Here is an 18,685-nt window from a genome sequence, read left to right on the forward strand (position 1 = left end):
GTCGACTCTTGCTCTCCGCGCGAGGTCAACGACCTTTGCCCTTTGATCGTTGCCAGCGAAGATTGCATTTTATCACCATTTTTCCGACGCTCTGCTCTGTGTCGGGAAATGAAAGGAAACAGGTGCCCCTCCCTCTCCTCCTCATCCTCCTTCTTCCACTCACAATTCTCTCTTCACCTTGACATCCATATCTTTATCGCACGACCAATTCCACTAGTATTCACCAAAACATACAACCAACATTCATATATATATATATATATATATATATATATATGATCCGCGAGATAAAACGAATAAAACCATACACATAAAATTCTATTTAACTTCCTAACCACGAGAGATACGAATTTTGTGTGCAATATCTTTTCGAAGAGTATTTCGATTTGCATACGGAAGGATCTTGTGCCAAAAATTCATATCTCTTATGGTTTGGAAGTTGAACAGAATTTTTATGTCCATGGTCAAGGTAGTTCACTACAAATTAACTACTCTGAGAAATATTGTACATTATTTTCCAATCTATTAACAGTTATTCGTGATGTCAATAAACTTAATTTATCGATATTGCGAATAAATCGATAAATAGTTAATTATTCATAATATCAATAAAATTAATTTATCAGTATCACCAATAATTGTGAGTAGTCTAAAAAATGATGTAAAATTTTTTTCTCAGTATAGTCCCAATCCAATCGACAGCCTCTCGTTGCATTCGACAGATGACACGGGTCAATGCAGGTTTTTTTTAACGCGAAAACAAGTATTTTTTACGAGCTCTTTTATTCCAACTGTGAACGTAGCAGCATCTCTCTCTCTCTCTTTCTCTCTTTCTTTCGTGTACATGGTTTAACAGCTCAAGCGTTTTCCGACGTGGAAAACGTTGTTCAATTAGTCGGGAGGAGAAAGCGCGCGGAAAAATTTGCACGATTGCCAGTGGCCATTCGCGAATTCACAATTTTCTCTCACTCCATTATCGTTACGACGTTTATTCGCCAGAATCGCTTAAGCTGCTTATTATTGCAGGATTTACCAATTGTTAATGTCTAATAAATTGCCTGCGCTGATTTATCGCTTTGGCGTGCATAAACAAATGCATGGGGAATTTATCATCCGGTCGTTCTCCTGTCTCGTTTATTAATTCAATCTATTCGTCCTTATATTGTTAACCATCGTCAATTTTCACCCCCCCCCCCCCCACATTTTTTTCCAGTAACCACAAACGATCCCTCGTAGCTTAGCTTTCTCCATCCGCCAATTTTTTTTTCTTCCCTTTTCACCTAATTTTGCTCGCCCACTAACCGCATCCTTTCACATTTACTCTCATCGATTCCTATTTCTCTTTCTTTTTTGTAATTTTTTCCTACCGCTCGTTCGTCGTTTATTATCCTCTCGACAATTTTTACTTTTTTATTCTTAAATCGAGAATCTTTACAGTTTTTGCTTCTTATTGCGAGCCTCTCGCCAGCTTTCGAAATTACGCCAGTGTAATTTGTTTATTATAACCTTGGCTCAGTTTGCTTTGCACAAATTGACGTCATCACTTTTGATCGATGTCGCATTTCTCACACCTCGCGACCACCTTTAATTCTCACCGATCAAATCGTGCAAACAGGTGAATTCTTTTCACTCGCGTTTCCCCTTTGAGACTCTTCGAATCTCGCTTCTTCGCACTTTTTCCACCAGAAATTATTATCGGTCAAACTCGTTTTGCACTCGTCGCGTTCCAATTCGTTTCTTCGACGCAAATGCATAATTTAGCAGTTTTTCACTCGACGCTCCACGAGAGCGCGAAGGTTTTCTACACGGACTGTACACCGGTGTTGTTTACATATTAATGATATTTAGAAAGTTTAGTATGAAATAATGGAATGATAATTAATTGCTCCATTAATCCAGCAGAGGCGAGAGAGTAGAGAGGATCGCTGGATATTTTTATTCGCGAAACAAATGGGATCGCGTGTACGTTGAGATAAAAGAAGGATACCGGTATAATTTCTCGGTATATCCGGGTCGTTGAAAACGGTGAGTGAAAAATCTCGTTCCCGCTGGGGGTCCATTGAGAAAATGCCGAGCAGGATCCGTCTGGGTGTTCTTCAGCCATCCATAAATCCCCGGCTCTCTTCCAGTTTTTCTTTAAAACAAAAACTTCTACTCTCACCCCCTCCCCCTACCTACTCCATGTATTAGCAATTACGATTCATCACTGTAAACTTACCCGTCGACAAATTCCAGGCATTAATTGTCACAACAGCTGCTATTCTTTAATCAACGCCTTGATTATTTTTTTACGACCCGTATCCGTGTCCTTGAAAAACTTGAAAAAATCATTTAAACTTTTCTCTTCGTTTTCCTTCGAAACAAAAATTTCTACGCTCTCCCTCTCCCTCTAAAGCACAAACATACCCTTATTTTCCCAACTTTAGCCCTCTCCCTGCGTTTGCAATTACGATTCAAAACCACAAATTAATGCGATCTAAGAAAATATCCAAATATTAATCGTCGTACCAACTGTACTATTCTTTGATCAACGCCCCTATTATTTTTTTCGCGATCCCTATATACTCCACTCCGAAGAAACTTTAAAAAACCGTCGCATTTTGTTTCCATTAAGTATTTGCAAAGGAGTTTTATCGTGGAAATTATTCGGTACACGAGCGAGCTTGATTATGGCCGGATTTTATCTGTTTTACCTACTTATTAATGTTGCTGGTATAGCGTGTGGCTGATTTTATTCGAGCGGAGCGTTCGCCAATGAGAGAATGGCGTGACCAGCCTGGGTGTGAGCTTGGAAATAAAGTCCCTATATCGTTTATAGCAATTAACTTTATCGCGACGAACTTGGACCATTATGGGTTTGCTGCTTGCGTGACGTCACTCGAATTATTGTAAAATCCATGTCCCACCTTGTGTTTTATTCATGTTCCCCAGCAAGAAGTTTCCTCGTTCAGTTGCCCGTAATTCTCGTTAATCCATTACAGTTTCATCGCAACAATCCTTATATATATATATATATATATATATATGCGTGCCTTCCTCCTCCTTCCTACATCAGTATATACTCCGCTCCGTAAAAACAATTGCTAATTTTCATGAATATTTTACATGCTTGTCCATTTAAGTTACAGACGCAGCATCGACTAACCTAACCCTTCATTTGCCATCAACCAACGCGGTTGATCCTCCACTCCCATTTATTACAACGTACCGCACTCGATTATTACTTACACCATAACGTATACATCTATGTAACCGGTACAATCGTGCACCATGCCCATCGAAAGCAAATCCAACGAGACTGTGAAATCCACCCACGATATCGTTCGATTGGTCGCTCGACAAATTTTCACCGTCGAATCACGTACCCTCGCGATCCTGAGAAAATTTATCCTCGCTACGACCCCTTGAGATCACGTGGTAACCCACGTGACTATATACCTCAATTTCTTCAAACTTTAAGAATTTTCATCCATAATTCGATCACTCGAGTCCATTTTACTTTATTACGTTACCGTAACGACCCTGTAAAACCACCGATCGAGAAATCTTACAGTATTCCGCTTACCGGAAGTAAGCGGGTTTTTCAGAGGGTTCGTGGGAAAATTGGTCATGAAAATTCGTCGAGTGATCACCGTTGAACGATACAGGAAAGAATCTCTTGGTTCGATTCGCTAGGAAATTCTTTGCAATTGTCTCTGTTCGTCAAGTTTCCTGTGCTATTATATATTATTTTATTATTTGTTGTTGCATATACAGACCGATTATCTGTCGCTTTGTGAAAATAATTGTTTGAACGAGCTGTGCGAGATTTATCATAAAATGAATTGTCACTGGTCATTCTGTCCCTGCATTGTAAACGCGTCGAATCCTCTCACCATTTATTTTTGTTCTCCAGGAGGAAAGCTTGGACTTAATGGGGCAATATAAACCTGAAATATTCTGCTAGAAGGTAATTCGCTTTGTCGTTTATTGTTTTGCTTGTTCTTTGATTATATCGCCACTGCATGCTTTGTTTTAACTATTGCTCTGACATACTGATGATGCATGTTCTCACTAATTAGATATTTAGTCTCTCGTAGCCAGAGTAAGTAGAACTACTGTTAATATTTAAGTTTGCACAGATTAATCGTCTTTCTCTCTCTCTTGATTCATTTACCTGTTCCTATCTCACGATCCTCTATTATTCTGTAATCCATATTTATTATATATACAAATTGTTTATTTAAAAACTTTTTAGGTGATTGTTAAAACAAGTCAAGCAAAGATACAAAATAAACAAGTGTTTTATCATTCTAATTTGAAAGTTCAGCCACTGTATTTTTGTTATTACAATTTAATTTACATAATTATTCCAAAATCGTCTTCGAGTAATTTTAAAAATTAAATCGAGGTAATATTTTTTCGCTGTAATTACAATTCTACCTTCAAGCTACTATTTTTTTTGTATCTTTCGTGCTTTTCGAAATCACTGGTTAAAAGGTTTTCAAACGAATACATTCTGTGTGTGTGTGTGTGTGTGTGTGTGTGTGCACCAAATCGTTCATTTTTCCATTCGCCTCTTCCACCGAGGATAGAGACGCACGGAAATGGCAATGATAATCACTCTCCCGATTAATCGAGACGAATCGTCGCCATGATTGCAGTTGTGCACCGAGCCGAAAGCCTGATAATACGGGCGGCACCCCCTGTCCTATCTACTATCGGATGTGCAATCGTCGACCCACCATCCATTACAAATTCCATTAGCAATTTCTCTGTCGGGTCCCGTCGGAGAATCCGACCATTTGCCGAGTTCCGTTTCGCGAATCACCACCCCCCACTTACATCCCTTACACGATCGAGACACGCCCGATCATTTGTAAACTTTGAAATTCACTGGAAAAATATTCTGATGCTTGCAGTACCGAATAAAAATTTTATTGCGAATACTCGAAAATTTGGATCGACTTTAATATATAAAAAAATTTTATTACGAATACACAATCGTCGATCTACCATCCGTTGCAATTTCTCTGTCGAGTCCCACCGGAGAATTCGATCGTTTACCGAGTTCCGTTTCACGAATCGCCTTCGCTTACATCCCTTACACGATCGAGACACACCCGATCATTTGTCAGCTTTAAAATTCACTGGAAAAATATTCTGATGCTTGCAGTACCAAATAATAATTTTATTACGAATACTAGAAAATTTGGATCAGCTTAATTTAATTTCAGATAAAAAAAGAAAGTTACAACGAATATAAAAATTTCAATCAAGCTATTGAAAAATTAGCCTCGTAATTATACATGAACCAGTTGATTGAAGGGCGATTTAAAGAAAAAACCTAGTTCAATGGATCGTATTGATTTTTAATTCGGTTTGGACGGAAGTTACGATCCCGTTAACACTGTTAACGAGGGAAATTAATGAAAAGTTGATGCGACGCTGGGAAACTGGTTGGAAAGCCTCTCACGTGTACAGGACTGAAAAATATGAATATATTGGTATTCCATTGGCATGCGCCAGGACATATCGGCATTTTTATTCATCCAACGTCCCGTAAACGTGAAAAGACGAACTTAACTGAAAACGCGTGCGTTGCAATCCACGTCACTCAACACTACCCCCTTCCCTTTTGTAATCACCATTTACACCACCGTTCACAGGCAAGATCAAAAAACACAAATTTACGACGTTCGTTAGAAATTGAAAGTTCGATTGAGTCACGAATTTCGGTAAACACGATTATTCGCCACAGTGAAACAAACAACTAGCCGAGACGAATTACTCATTCTCACTCCTGCGGAATTAATGGAGGAACATTTTTCCCTCTCGATAAACTTTCCCGCGCAATTTTGATTATTAACAGTGTTTTTCCTCCATTTTTCTAATCCAATTTCAGTGAAGTATTGCCAGTACAGTTTTTATTTACCGTGAATAAATTTCCAGACGGAAGAAAACACGAGAGTTGATTAAAATATTGAAAGAATAATTATGGAACTTTGCATATGTATATTTTAAAAATGTTCTTTTAATATTTTGCCGTCCCGTATTTCATCATAAGAAAGGCGTGATACAAACGAGTTTGTGATAATGGGGAGAGCGAAGGAATAAACGGAAGAGAGAAATTAGTGAAATTCCAAAGGGAAAGGGACATTCGTTAACGGTATCTGCAACGTTTTTAGGTACACCGTGTCAAATCGATATTCGTTTATATTTCAGCCAAATTTACTCCGGCCTTTATCCGCTATAAATTCCTATACTATACACTATAGCTTAAAACTTAACAAATCAATTTGGCACAGTCAACAGCGAAGTAACAATGGGACTCGTCGAGGTATTCGTATACTTTGGATGTGAACAGGGTGCCAGTTTCTATTAATACGGCCCTGCGAGTTCCGTGCGTGCACGTTTAACGCAAGCTGTTTTCACGATAGGAGTTGAATAGAAATCGGCGTACGGTCAGCAGCCTCTCTCGATACGTGCCCAAAGAAAATATCCGGCAGCCACGCGTTAGTTAACAAACCAACACCGATCTTTGAACAGGAAAAACTCGCGAAGATTTTTTCTCCTATTTTTCGGTAAGAAAGTATAGAAAATCTTTTGAAACCATTCACGAGAATTCAAGGAATTGTTAATTGTTTATTATTTCGTCAAAGAAATTAATTAGACGCGCCTCTTATTGTAGTCCATTCGTTTCTTTTTTATTCGTACGAAACGCGTGTTAATTATATATTTTTTAATTAATGTATTTCTGATTAGCTTCATTTTTTAGTGCATTCTACGATCGATGACAGGAAGAATTATTTCAACCTCATCGAGAGACTGTTTTTCCAAAATATTTTCTTTGTTCCTTCGACGCTAGTTTATTTTTTATTTTTGTTATTGTAAACTAACGAATCCCTTTTGCAACATCTCTTTTTGCAATGTCGTAGAGTCCGCGAGCTCTCCTCGAACTAAAGATACTTGATACTCGGTCATTACTTCTAAATGCGTGCGTGTACTATACCAACACACGTGCCACTGTTTCTAGCACCGAAATTATTTCCGTAGTAAAGAGAAAACACTGTTAAAACGAAGGGAATAGAAGCAGATATGTCCTGTATTCGTGTGTTTGGACAGGTTTATTTAGGAATTGTGTAAGACTTGGAAGTAGGGGTTTAAGAAATATGTGTAAGATTTGAAGTATTGAAATTTACTATAATTACAAGAAAAACACGTGGCTTTGTTTATAAAATATTAATTTGATTACGAAAATTTGCTCGATAATTATATCTCAGATGCAATGTGGTTGTAGAGCGTAAAGATTTTCGGTAAGAACGATCGATGTGAATTTACGCGTAGTAATTTAGAGGAAAAGCATCGCCGCGGTGGCTTCCTGGTGACGAATTTAGCGACACGCATCACGTTGTGTACCTCGAAGATTCGCACATACGATAAATTTCCGCCTAAGTCTCGAGTAATAGTATATCGTGTGCTAAACGATACACGTTCATACAATGCACGTATAAGGTATGTATAAACCGTCGAGCGTCTAACAAAAAATACGGCACCCTATCCCTTATTTCCACGTCCTTCAATCGCCTGCATTTATAGATTTCGCTTATAACTCATTAATGCTTCATTCCCCTATGTAAACCATGGTACTTGGACCGTAACGCCTATGAGTTTCCGTGAAATTCACAGGGATCATTTGCAATACAGGATATTCTATGTCACAAAAAACCGGAAGTTTATTACGTGTCACGCTCTCTTTCTCTCTCCTCTGTGAAATAACTAGATTCGACTCGACATATTGGATTTTATTATTTTCTAATGGAAGCAAAAGGGAGTGACAAAACTGCTTAGATTATTTATTACAAGCGGAATTGAAATGAGGCGAAAGCATGGGGTTTGTTGGTTAATAGTATACTAAGTTCTTATATAACATTTATTAAACAAAATTGTAACGAAAAGATAGAAAGAATTATGAATCTTCAAAATTCGCTCGATCGAGAATTTAATGAGATTTTTGTTTAGGTGGAGTCGCGTCTGGGAATGCGGAGGGATAATTGCGCGGTTTGCAGCCTGCCAGTATTTCTTGCTGAGAAATTGGTGGTATCGCGAACGGCTTATCACAGGACCTGCTTCCGGTGTGCTCGGTGTAGAGGCCAGCTGATGCCTGGAAATTATTACGAGACCGAAGAAGGCCAGTTTTGCTGCGAGACCTGCCCTGACGAAGAGGTTGTCGGAGTTCCCCTGAATTTCCACCAAGAGGGGAAGATGAAGGTTGGGGAGACTGACGATCCCGAGATCCTCGTCACCTCTCGGCAAACATCGCTTAGCGACGAAGAGAAAACTGAGCGAAACCTCCTAAGCCTCCAAACCAATTTCCGGTAATTTAATATTACTATTCCACTTATTCTTAAACGCGTGATAAATCATTGTCAATTCATTTAAATCTTTTTGACAATCTTTTTTTAGGCCATTGGAAGATCCAGCAGCACCAGATCTAATAACGCAAACCGCGCAAATGAGATTGGACTTTATCTCGGGTCACTTAAGGTCCGAGCGACCCATTGAAACATCCAAAGGTTCAATCAGCTCACCCAGAATGATGGAAAATTTTTTGGAAAAACAGCAAGACAGTTTATTAAAAGCGGAAGTCACTGATAAAACTTCCCCCCCATTTCCAGACGGCGACGAAAACAAAGAGGAAGAGGTAGATGAAGGTGATGATGAATATGAAGAAGAAGGAGAATATGAGGAAGAGGAGGAGGAAGAAGGAGAAGTAGAAGAGAGGAGAACATCACTGTCCACGTCCTGCACGAGTAACTTTCCATCGTCAGAGGAACAATTTGAACAAGATAGCAAGGACAGTAGAAATAAATCTAAGGATATGCGTGCAGGATTAAGCGGGCAGATTGTAAATAATCAGATAAATAGTAAGTTAGAAAATAAAACCGACAAGCGCCTTACTGCCACTTCGGCTCTAGCTACTAATAAGGATATTAACGTAGTTGACAACATGGATGATACCAAAGAGCCATCAGACCAGATGGACGAGAGCGATAAAAATATCTCGCTGGTCCAAAAAAGGCTAAGGATCTTTGAGATCCAAGAAAGTAAAAATGATACTCAGAGGGAAAGCGAGCTCGAAAGAAAATCTACCATTGTACGGGCTCGACTGGAGCCTCAAGAAAAAGCTTCGAATGTTTTGGACGATTCTTCGATAAAGCTCAAATCAAATCATTCAGAAAAGAAGGAAAAATCAGGGGAGAGTCTGGACGTTCAGGAGGTTCTAACTGCAAGAATCTCCATGAAGAAAGTAAATGTAACGACAGACCCTTCCGATTCGACGGAAAAGTTTGACACTGCATCGTCGAATCCGTTTGAAAACGCGATGAGCAACGAATCGAGTATGGACGACAGCGTGGAGGTCAAGGAAGCATCAAACATCAGCCTCTCCAAAGCAAAGGGTGTAGATCTGAGCGTGGAGAGGGTCTATCCTGAAGATCTGAATCCATTCAAAAGCGATGACGAGCAAGAGAACATTGTTGACAATTATAAGACTGCATTAAATTCTTCTCAAGCTAGCAAAGTTTCAACCAATCCGTTCAGTAGTGACGACGAGGAAGAGAGTAATACAGCTTCACCTCCAAAACCAGCGGTGAGAAGTAGCAACGTTAGTAGCAAAACGCCAGAATTGTCAATTTCAAAACGCAAATTGGCTGCGCCGAAAATCAGTCTCAATCCATTTTGGAGCGATGATGAGGAGGAGCAAGAGAGTGAAAACGAGGCTAGGATGAAATCTCCTCTTCCTGTTCCCAAGCCACGTACTATTAGGTAAGTTTGTCTTACGATATTCCTATTTTTCGTTTCTCATAAATATCATTTGTTAGCCTCTTTCACAATCTTAACAAAAAATTGCTGTTTTTCTAGGCATTCTCAAGAATCAGATTCGGTACATAGGAAATCAGATTTACATCGTGGAGGAATGTACGCATCGAATACTTCCATTACGAGTTCAGAGTCTTCAACTACACCTGGTGGAACTTATCGAAAAAAAAAGCCAGCACCACAACCCCCTATTGCCAAAGAATTATTCCCTTCGGGACCACAAGTAAGTTTTATACCTTTATTATCTTTCATTAATGTATCAAGAATTTAATCTATAATTGTTCTAACATCAGAGTATATCTCCGCGTGGAACGATCAAAGCACGCAAAGCAAAACCAGCCCCTCCACCCCCGTTGCCTACCAGTACGCCACATCGCATTGCCACGACGCATTTGATTCTTCAGGAGTCTCCTATAGTAGACATTCATGACACACAAGCTCACCATAAATTAAACATGTGGGAAGACCAGAAGATTAATAAAGATGAAGCAAACAGAAGCAAACAAGGCATGACCAGCTTTTCTAGTGGAGAGGACAAGACATACAAGTCTCATAATGATAAGAGCATTCAAGGAAAATGGAAAAGGAAGAAAGGTCCTGCACCACCTCGTCCAATACCCCACAGGAGAAAGGTATATTTGTACTTAATCATTAATATTTATTTTCATCTTTCATCTTTTACAAAATCTTCTATTATTGCTGTTTGCTTTAATTTTTAGATCAAGGTAATGTCACTGAAAGACGTTAAATTAGAATTGGAAGAGATTGAAGTGCAGCAGCAAGGGTTGGAAAGACAGGGAGTACGGCTGGAACAACTAATCAGGGAAAAAACTGAGTCCGGACCTCAATGTTCTGGTAAATTAAACTTTCCCGCTAGTAATACATTTTTAACAAAAGTCAGCTAAAGTACCTATAGTATAAGAAACTGGTTTTATTTGTTTTAGACACTTCCCTAAGTGCAGATGTAGAAGAACTTATTTTGGAATTATTTACGCTAGTCAACGAGAAGAATGAATTGTTTAGACGACAGGCTGAATTAATGTTACTCAGGAGGCAGCAAAGACTCGAAGAGGAACATATAGATGTAGAATATCAAATAAGGTGCCTTATGTGCCAACCGGAAGCTACCAAAACAGATTTCGACAAACAGAGGGAGGAGACATTGATCCAAAGGTAGCATCATATTGCTTGCTACTATGTTCTAGAAATTGCGATTTTTCGAAAATGTTAAATTAAAATATTTTTAAAGGCTGGTAGAAATTGTTGAAAGGCGTAATGAAATAGTCGAGTGTCTGGAAATGGATAGACGAAGGGAAGTGGAAGAAGATCGTAGTATAAATAAGCAAATGGGATTGTTTGCTGGTAAATAAATTTGAATTTATTATATTCTATTATACAGTTCAAGAAAGAATAGTGTAAGTTGATTGTTGATTTTTCAGCTAAAAATAAAGCAGAAATTCTCGGTATTAGCAACGAGTCTTGTTCTCCCACAAAGAAGAAAGGAAAGCTGAAGGAGAAACTAAAAGACAGAAAATTATTAAAAAAGAACATCAAGAAAGATGCTGATAAGGATGTGGATGAGACTGAATTGAAGCTGAAGCGCCATAGCAAGAAAAGGTGGTTCTAATAGCGTGTTAGTATTAGAAATTAATCATTATTATAGTTTTCTGTATGGAACGTTTTTCTAATTTTCAATCACAAACATGTTTAAGTTTTCAAATAAATATTTTTGCTGTTTCATAATCGAACTGTATAATATTATCGTTTAATATCGTTTAATACTTTCATAAGTATGTTTAGCAAGAGATATTTATATATTTGAAGTGAAATATTGTAATGATAAATAAATGAGATAGGGGTTTTTACTGGAAAGTAAACACTCGTGACAACTCTCCTATTTATTTTATGTAAGAAATTTTTAATATTTTAACAGGTACATCAGTAGTTTGTAAAATATAATTCGGTCGCGTCATCGTAAATGCTTCAAATGTGAGATCGTAATATTCTATAAAATCAAAAAGCACAATTTAGTTGTATATTTAATTATGATATGTTTAATCAGCTTACCTAATTGTTCTATAAATTGATTAAACGTATCTTCATTTCGAACAGTGACAGCTATAATTGCACAGCTATTATTACGAGATAATAATGCCTTCAGCCCGTTTCTTAAAGCATGGAAAGATTCTGTTTCATATAAAATATCTGCCCCAATAACTATATCAGGTAGTGGCCAATTTTCTTCAATATAGTCATTCATCCTTCCCCAATTTAAATCAAGAACTTGAACAATTGTATTTTTGTAGGTCTTTTGTAATTTCAACCTCTTGAATCGTTCAGTTTCTTCCAGGATAAAATCTGTTTGAGATAAGTTTAAGTCTATATTTTTGCACAGTAAATTAAGTACACTAGAATGACAGTCAGAGAAAACATATTGCTTAACGTTGCATGTTTTAATAATGTTAAGTCCTGCTAGTCCTACTCCTGATCCTAATTCCAATATAGTTTTTCCATATAACTTATTTGTATTGTGATTGCACCATTCAATTAATCCACAGGTTGCCTGTTAAATTTTTGTTGTAATATAAAAAAAATAATCTACTTTTATCTCAACAATCACCTGCCAACTACATAAGCCTGTAGTTCCATTTGAAATTATATTAACGCTTTCTTGAACTGTGATGCAATGAGAATCCTGATTATTTTCAGTTAAAAAATGCTTGTAATGCATTACTTCTTTCTCCTGGGAAGAGACTAAACTACAGTAAGTCTCATAGAGATCATCATTAACTTCTTGCCCGCTATTTTCTATCTTAATCAATTAATTTTGTTTAGTAGAAAACTTCAAAAATATATATGCTGGCAAAATACAAATATTTATTACCTTGTTAATAAGTAGCTTTAAAAAAGCTAGCTGATAAGATTTTTTCATTGGATATTGTTTAACTATGTCAGAATTAACAGTACGATTAAAAATTTCTGTTTGTGTCTCAGCATTCATAACATAATTATCTGTGTTTAAAGCCTATTTAAGTAGGAAAAAAAATTAATTTGAGTTTTTAAAAGAAATTAATAACATCTTACCCCAAAATTAAATTTTGCCAATGGTGTACAACAAAGGAATTGCTTCTGTATACTAAATAAATCTAAACATTTATTCTCCATATTATTTTAAATAATGCAAATAAAAAAGTTAATCAAAATTTTTAGAAATAATGAAAAGGCTCGCTCATTTAGCTATCCTGAATTATTTAATGTAATTTATGATATCATAAAGGTTAAGCAGCATGACAGTTATGGTTACATATACATATGTATGTAGTAAGTAAAAGGTAGTTTATATTTCATACTTCGTCAATACATATAATTTATGAGTGTGAGTGGTTGTGACTGTATGAGTAATTGTGCTGTGAGTTCATAAAGCCATTCTCCCTGTTTTATTAGATGCGTTCGGTCGGCACTCTGCACTCTGCAGCTGCTGCTGCTGCACTCAGCGCAGTCAACTTGATGCTTGCCCCGTCTTCGGTTTCGGCCGTTTCGGCCGACTTGCTAGGGCCCTGCTGGCCCTGGCAAGTGGCAACCCTGGCGACGGTGGCGCTACTGGCAGCACTAGGCGATACCAGGCGACACCAGGCGATACTGGGCGATACTACAATACTACATACCTACGCCATTCACAAGAACTGGCGACCTTGGTAACGTAGAGAGCAAAAGTAGTGGAATATCAGCAGATTTATAAATTACAAGATACAAACACTACAAACATAAGTAAAAATAATGTTAAAAGTAGAGTGAAAAGTTTTCTGATATTTTAAATTAAATTTTAATAATTTCTAATTGAAATTATAATTATATTCAGAATTTTATAGTTTAAGGAAAAAAAAGACCAGATATGTATTATTGTTATACTGATTATTACTTATGATAGTTAAATTTAAAGATGTTATATCTTTGTTAAAAATTATTGTTTTCTTTACAGATGACAATTAGTGACAAAAAATAAAGAATAGAAAGAATTGAGATGATAATTTTACTTATTGGAAGAAAAATTCATTAGAACGGTTATTGAAGGTTAAATTGTTAACACTTTAGACACTCAGTACACATCTTGCAGCTTTAGAGTAGGTAGTAAAGTATACTGCATTTTTTGATATAATTATTATTATCACGTATAGATTTATCTTTTTTAAGCTTCTGTGGATGTATTTTTATAAATAGTATATTTGTTTCAGAGCTCATTTAATGTTTCATTAAAACGAATATAATAATAAATATTGCTGCAAGAGAGTGCTGGATAACTATTTTATAAGAAAAGAAAGTCTATAAAATTTTCAGAAGGTGTATTAAGATTAGAATGAAAATCATGTTTTCCTAATGCATTTATTATTGAAAATAACATTCCATTACATATGTAAATATTAAAGATGGTATTTAATTTTTGTGTAATATTAGATAAAATTTGATTTTCTGAGAATATTTTACATATTTTGTATTTAAAGTTTTTATTAATATATTTCAGCTTCCTTTGCAGATATAATATAAATGGGAAAAATTAAAATAGTTATTACTTATTTCGAAAAGTTATTTATCACTTATAAGAAGAAAACAGTATCCAGCTTTACCACTTTTCTATAATTTGTACATTAGTATTTTGAAATGCTCTTTCAAAAAGACAAATTCATTTTCAAATATTTAGAGAAAGCTTTACAATATATATATTTTGTTATTTACATCAAATTGTAAGTCATGTTTTTGCATGTATAAATTCTCTTAGTGTGCTTTCTGCATGTTGTTAATAATTGCAGATGGGAATTAGTATGATTTTTATCAATATACATCTTTTAGATTGTCTTAATTTTATTTTTTATTTTGTTATGTCTATCAATAGTTTTTAGTAATGAAAGCATTAAATAAATACTTCAAAGTTATATGTAATTATAAATTAATAATCAATTGACATACTTTTTTAGACATTAAAGATTTTTTTTCAATCATTATTTTTTTTTTATTTCTTTGTTAGATTTATATAATTTTTATTCCTTATGTTGTGTCATGATGATGAGTTCTTAATTAACAAATTATCCTTAAAAAAAAATTTAATCAGACAAAACTTTTTACATTAATAGTCAGAATTAATAAAAATATATTAGCTTATTTGGTCCATAATTAAGAATTGCCAATGTTAATAATGATTATTGTCAAAGTTATGTATTTTCTATTGTTTGTTCGTTTAAATCTATCATTATTTTATAAATGTTTTCCTATTTTTTTCTGATTTTTAGCTTTAGTTGAATGATATTGCTCTAATTATTTCGAACAATATAGTTCAACTCTTCCCTATTTTTTTCTGTTATAGGCGGCCGCATTGCGATATTATATGACTTAGTGGTCAGACATTCAAACTTCTAGAAGCCAAGAAAGTATTGGTACGAAGTCGGGAGGAAGGCATGATAAAAGCATAATAATTTGACGATATTGATAACTTCGATAATGCATTGATTTTTCTTACATTTTTTTCCTAACTTTTTCTTCATATTTTCAAAACTTCTTCCAACAAAATACGCCCCAGCAACATTGTCTGTATGGGACTTCTATCTGAAAATTCTGGTATGGCTAAAATTAGAAATCGAAATCGTGAAATTTTCTAAGGTATTAATTTTAGATTCACCTTATAGAGTATATTATACCTATGAAATTCTTAAAAAAGTTAAAAAGATGACAGAAAAAATCTAGAGAAAATTAAGAGAAAGCAAGGAAAATAACATAGGAAAAATCAATGCATTATCATCGGAATTATCAACATCATAAAATTATCATATCTTTATTCCGTTTTCATCTCTGCATTTCCTAAAGCACTTCCTTGAAAAACAACTATCATAAATTTGAACATTCGGGCATTGAGTAAAAAAATATCAGAATACATTTAAACTAAAATTGAAAAAAAATAATGAAGGAACGGTATATTATTAGAATTAATCAGAGAAAAATATGTAAAAAATAAGCGTAACGATTTTGACTAAGGTGACCATGAAATTCCCTTGGAGGGCTTTAAATTGGTGCCCAGCTGCGTTCAAAGTTCAAATGCTCGATGGTTATACACGGCGCGTTCGTTATCTTGTTTTGTATTTGAACCATCATTATCGGGGAGCATACGCTATACCGATAAGGGCCATCGGTCGTAACCAACCAAGCTGAAATAGCGTTTCACCATTTGTCAGTCTTACAGCAGCTTTCGTTCGGCCTGGATCGTGCTCGGGATTCAGCTTACCACACGTATGTTGAAGTATCTCGTTACAATTACACGCTCTACCATCTCTTTAATCTTATCCTCATTATAAAAGACACCGCATCGTTATATCCAAATGTCATAATCCCTTTTTTAATGTCCCTTTTCTCTTGAAAATAATATACGAAAAATTAAAATTTTTTCAAATATGAAAATTCTTCAGGAAATACATGATGTATTGTTATCAAATAACAGTGCTACTAATAATATATTTCTAATTATATTAAATTTCGAAATACCAACCAAATATAGCATTGACTAAGATAAAACATTTTATCAAGTTTTATCTCGATGTACTCGTAACTTCTATCCTAGAAATTATACCTGTATATGACTAATTTGATGATATCGATGGAGGGGCCATCGCGATTAATTATTCAAGGTCAGTGTAATGTAACTTAAAATCAAGATTTCGATATTTTTCTTAAAATCAGAAGGAGGGGATTAAAAATATTTTTGTTTGGACAAAATTTGGTACAATTTTCGATTTAACACAAAATTTGCAGCTTTGTAATTTGTTCGGACTAAAGAGTGTCGAGTTTTTATTTCATGTCAAGTGAGGGGTCGCCAGGAGGGGCGAAATTCTCACGGAACATGTTTGACCGCATTGTAAATGCACCTCTCTTATTTTACTCGCGAAGTAACAGCACTGTTTCTTCTTGTTAAGTTGATTTCGCACGACCCAAAAATGGATGCAATGAAAACTGGCTGGTTCAGCGAAATTAACGATCTCTGGCCAGGTGTCTCGTTGTCCTTGGAAGTCACGAAGATCCTTCATCGACAACGATCCAAGTACCAGGATGTTTTAGTCTTTGAAACGTAAGATTTTTATTTCGTTCTTATTAATTTTTTAAGCGGCTAATATTTGCTTCTTTAATTTTTTTACAGAAAATCTCACGGTAGGGCTTTGGCACTAGATGGAATAATTCAATGCACGCAAAGTGATGAATTCGCGTATCAAGAAATGATTTCTTTCCTACCACTTTGCTGTCACCCGAATCCAAAAAATGTAAGAGTATCGAATATCAAATACTCGATGAAAAATTTCGCTGTTCAATTAATTCTACATTCGATTTTATGATTATAAAATTGCTGAACGAATTAAATTTAATTTATGCCAATGCGCAGCACAATTAATTTGTATTGCAATTAAAAGTTAAAACCTGCGGTGTATTTATATACATAAGTAGGTTTATGTAAGAAAATGAGATAACAATGCAAGTTTGTAATTATATATTATCGATAATTTGCCGTATTTTTAAAGCATGTTTTGATAAAACTGTCATTAAGCTTGATGAAAAATAACTTTGAAAATTATCTACAAAAATTGTAAATAATTGGATTTTTATCTTATTATTGCTAGGTTTTAATCGTTGGGGGTGGAGACGGTGGGGTGGCAAGAGAGGTGGCTAAACATCCGCAAGTAGAAAAAATCGCTCAGGTAGAAATTGACTCTGTGGTGCTGGAAGTATCTAAGCAATATTTACCGTATATGGGCATTGGACTGCAACATCCAAAAGTTACCGTAAATGTTGGTGACGGTTTTGAATTTATGAAAAATCACAAAGCAGAGTTTGATGTAATTATCACAGATAGTAGTGATCCTGTTGGTTAGTTCAACATTCTTTTTTTTATTTGGTCGAACTATTATTTATTTTTAAGCATTCTTTTAACCCATATTTTGTTTTAAACAGGACCAGCCGAGTGTTTATTTCAGGAGTCGTATTTTAGTTTGATAAAAAGTGCTCTGAAACCTGGAGGAATTGTATGTAATCAGGCTGGTACCGCCTGGGCCAATCTGGATCACGTTGTTCAAACCTTGAATCATTGCAAATCTATGTTCCCGTCATCTGCATATGGTATAGCTGCTGTACCGACTTATCCCACAGGACAAATCGGTTTTGTTCTTGGAGGATTAAATGCGGTAAAATTTTTAAACAGTTATTTTTAAAATAATATTTGCTAAGGTGTATAAAAAATTATTCAACTATTTTAAAAATTTTAGGAAACAGATTTGAAAAAACCAACGAAAGTCTTTAGTCAGACTGAGCTTGACGAAATGTCTTTGAGGTATTACGATCACGAAGTGCACCAAGCAGCTTTTGTCCTTCCAAGGTTCGTCAAGAAAGCCTTAAATAAAACTACTTCTTAAAATTAAGAAAAAATAGAGACTCTATCTAATGTATCATAAGTATTTTATATTACGAGCGTAAGGTGACTTAGAATTGTCGCGCCGTTTTAAATTATTTGTGGACGCCCTGTACCTAGGGAAACTTAGATAGTTATATATTTATTTCTGCTCGCAATCTGTAAATAAAAAAGAATCGTATCGTATGCTCAATGAATAATGTGGCATAACATGTTAGAAATTCTTTATTATATCAATATCAATTTTATATTTGGACAATAATTATTATAATATTGATAATAATAATATTGATTGTAATTAATATATATGAAAAGAATTGTAATAAGAATAAAAGGTAATCTGTAACATTCCGTAATAATTCATTTGCCCAATGTAAAATATTACACTAA

At 35.3% G+C, this 18,685-nt stretch overlaps 3 protein-coding genes across 9 annotated transcripts in view; 2 read left to right on the forward strand and 1 right to left on the reverse strand.

Moving 5' to 3' along the window:
* MICAL-like (protein) overlaps positions 1-11,718 on the forward strand; it is a 48,177-nt gene extending 36,459 nt beyond the window's left edge. The window contains exons 5-12 of the mRNA XM_066732408.1: positions 8,002-8,357; positions 8,446-9,807; positions 9,904-10,084; positions 10,155-10,493; positions 10,581-10,716; positions 10,806-11,034; positions 11,111-11,223; positions 11,301-11,718. Coding sequence (XP_066588505.1) covers positions 8,002-8,357; positions 8,446-9,807; positions 9,904-10,084; positions 10,155-10,493; positions 10,581-10,716; positions 10,806-11,034; positions 11,111-11,223; positions 11,301-11,488 — 2,904 coding nt within the window. The 3' untranslated portion in view covers positions 11,489-11,718. The remainder of the gene's footprint in view (positions 1-8,001; positions 8,358-8,445; positions 9,808-9,903; positions 10,085-10,154; positions 10,494-10,580; positions 10,717-10,805; positions 11,035-11,110; positions 11,224-11,300) is intronic.
* A 13-nt stretch (positions 11,719-11,731) lies between these two features.
* LOC136776679 (protein-lysine N-methyltransferase EEF2KMT) lies at positions 11,732-13,084 on the reverse strand. Its single transcript, XM_066732411.1, has 5 exons — positions 12,946-13,084; positions 12,746-12,886; positions 12,482-12,673; positions 11,929-12,424; positions 11,732-11,866 (listed from the first exon to the last, which is right to left on the reverse strand). Exons 1-5 carry the CDS (start codon positions 13,024-13,026, stop codon positions 11,760-11,762), a joined length of 1,017 nt encoding a protein of 338 aa, XP_066588508.1. The 5' UTR covers positions 13,027-13,084; the 3' UTR covers positions 11,732-11,759.
* A 367-nt stretch (positions 13,085-13,451) lies between these two features.
* SpdS (Spermidine Synthase) lies at positions 13,452-18,643 on the forward strand. 7 transcript variants are annotated; one of them, XM_066732415.1, is made up of 10 exons: positions 13,563-13,982; positions 14,094-14,288; positions 14,381-14,600; positions 15,218-15,287; positions 15,883-16,134; positions 16,815-16,966; positions 17,036-17,156; positions 17,511-17,757; positions 17,842-18,071; positions 18,153-18,643. In XM_066732415.1, the coding sequence occupies exons 6-10, from the start codon at positions 16,836-16,838 to the stop codon at positions 18,297-18,299; spliced, it is 876 nt and encodes a 291-aa protein (XP_066588512.1). In that variant the 5' UTR covers positions 13,563-13,982; positions 14,094-14,288; positions 14,381-14,600; positions 15,218-15,287; positions 15,883-16,134; positions 16,815-16,835; the 3' UTR covers positions 18,300-18,643. The 7 variants fall into 7 exon arrangements, with proteins under 7 accessions (XP_066588516.1, XP_066588512.1, XP_066588513.1 ...); XM_066732416.1 differs by having other exon boundaries at positions 13,563-13,986; positions 15,218-16,134; XM_066732414.1 differs by having other exon boundaries at positions 14,094-14,272; positions 15,218-16,134.
* Positions 18,644-18,685: the final 42 nt, after the last annotated feature.

The sequence above is a fragment of the Prorops nasuta genome, unplaced genomic scaffold, assembly GCF_024137725.1.
Source record: "Prorops nasuta isolate Cenicafe-Biocafe unplaced genomic scaffold, Cenicafe_Pnas_1.2 PNAS00010, whole genome shotgun sequence".
NCBI classification, from domain to species: domain Eukaryota; kingdom Metazoa; phylum Arthropoda; class Insecta; order Hymenoptera; family Bethylidae; genus Prorops; species Prorops nasuta.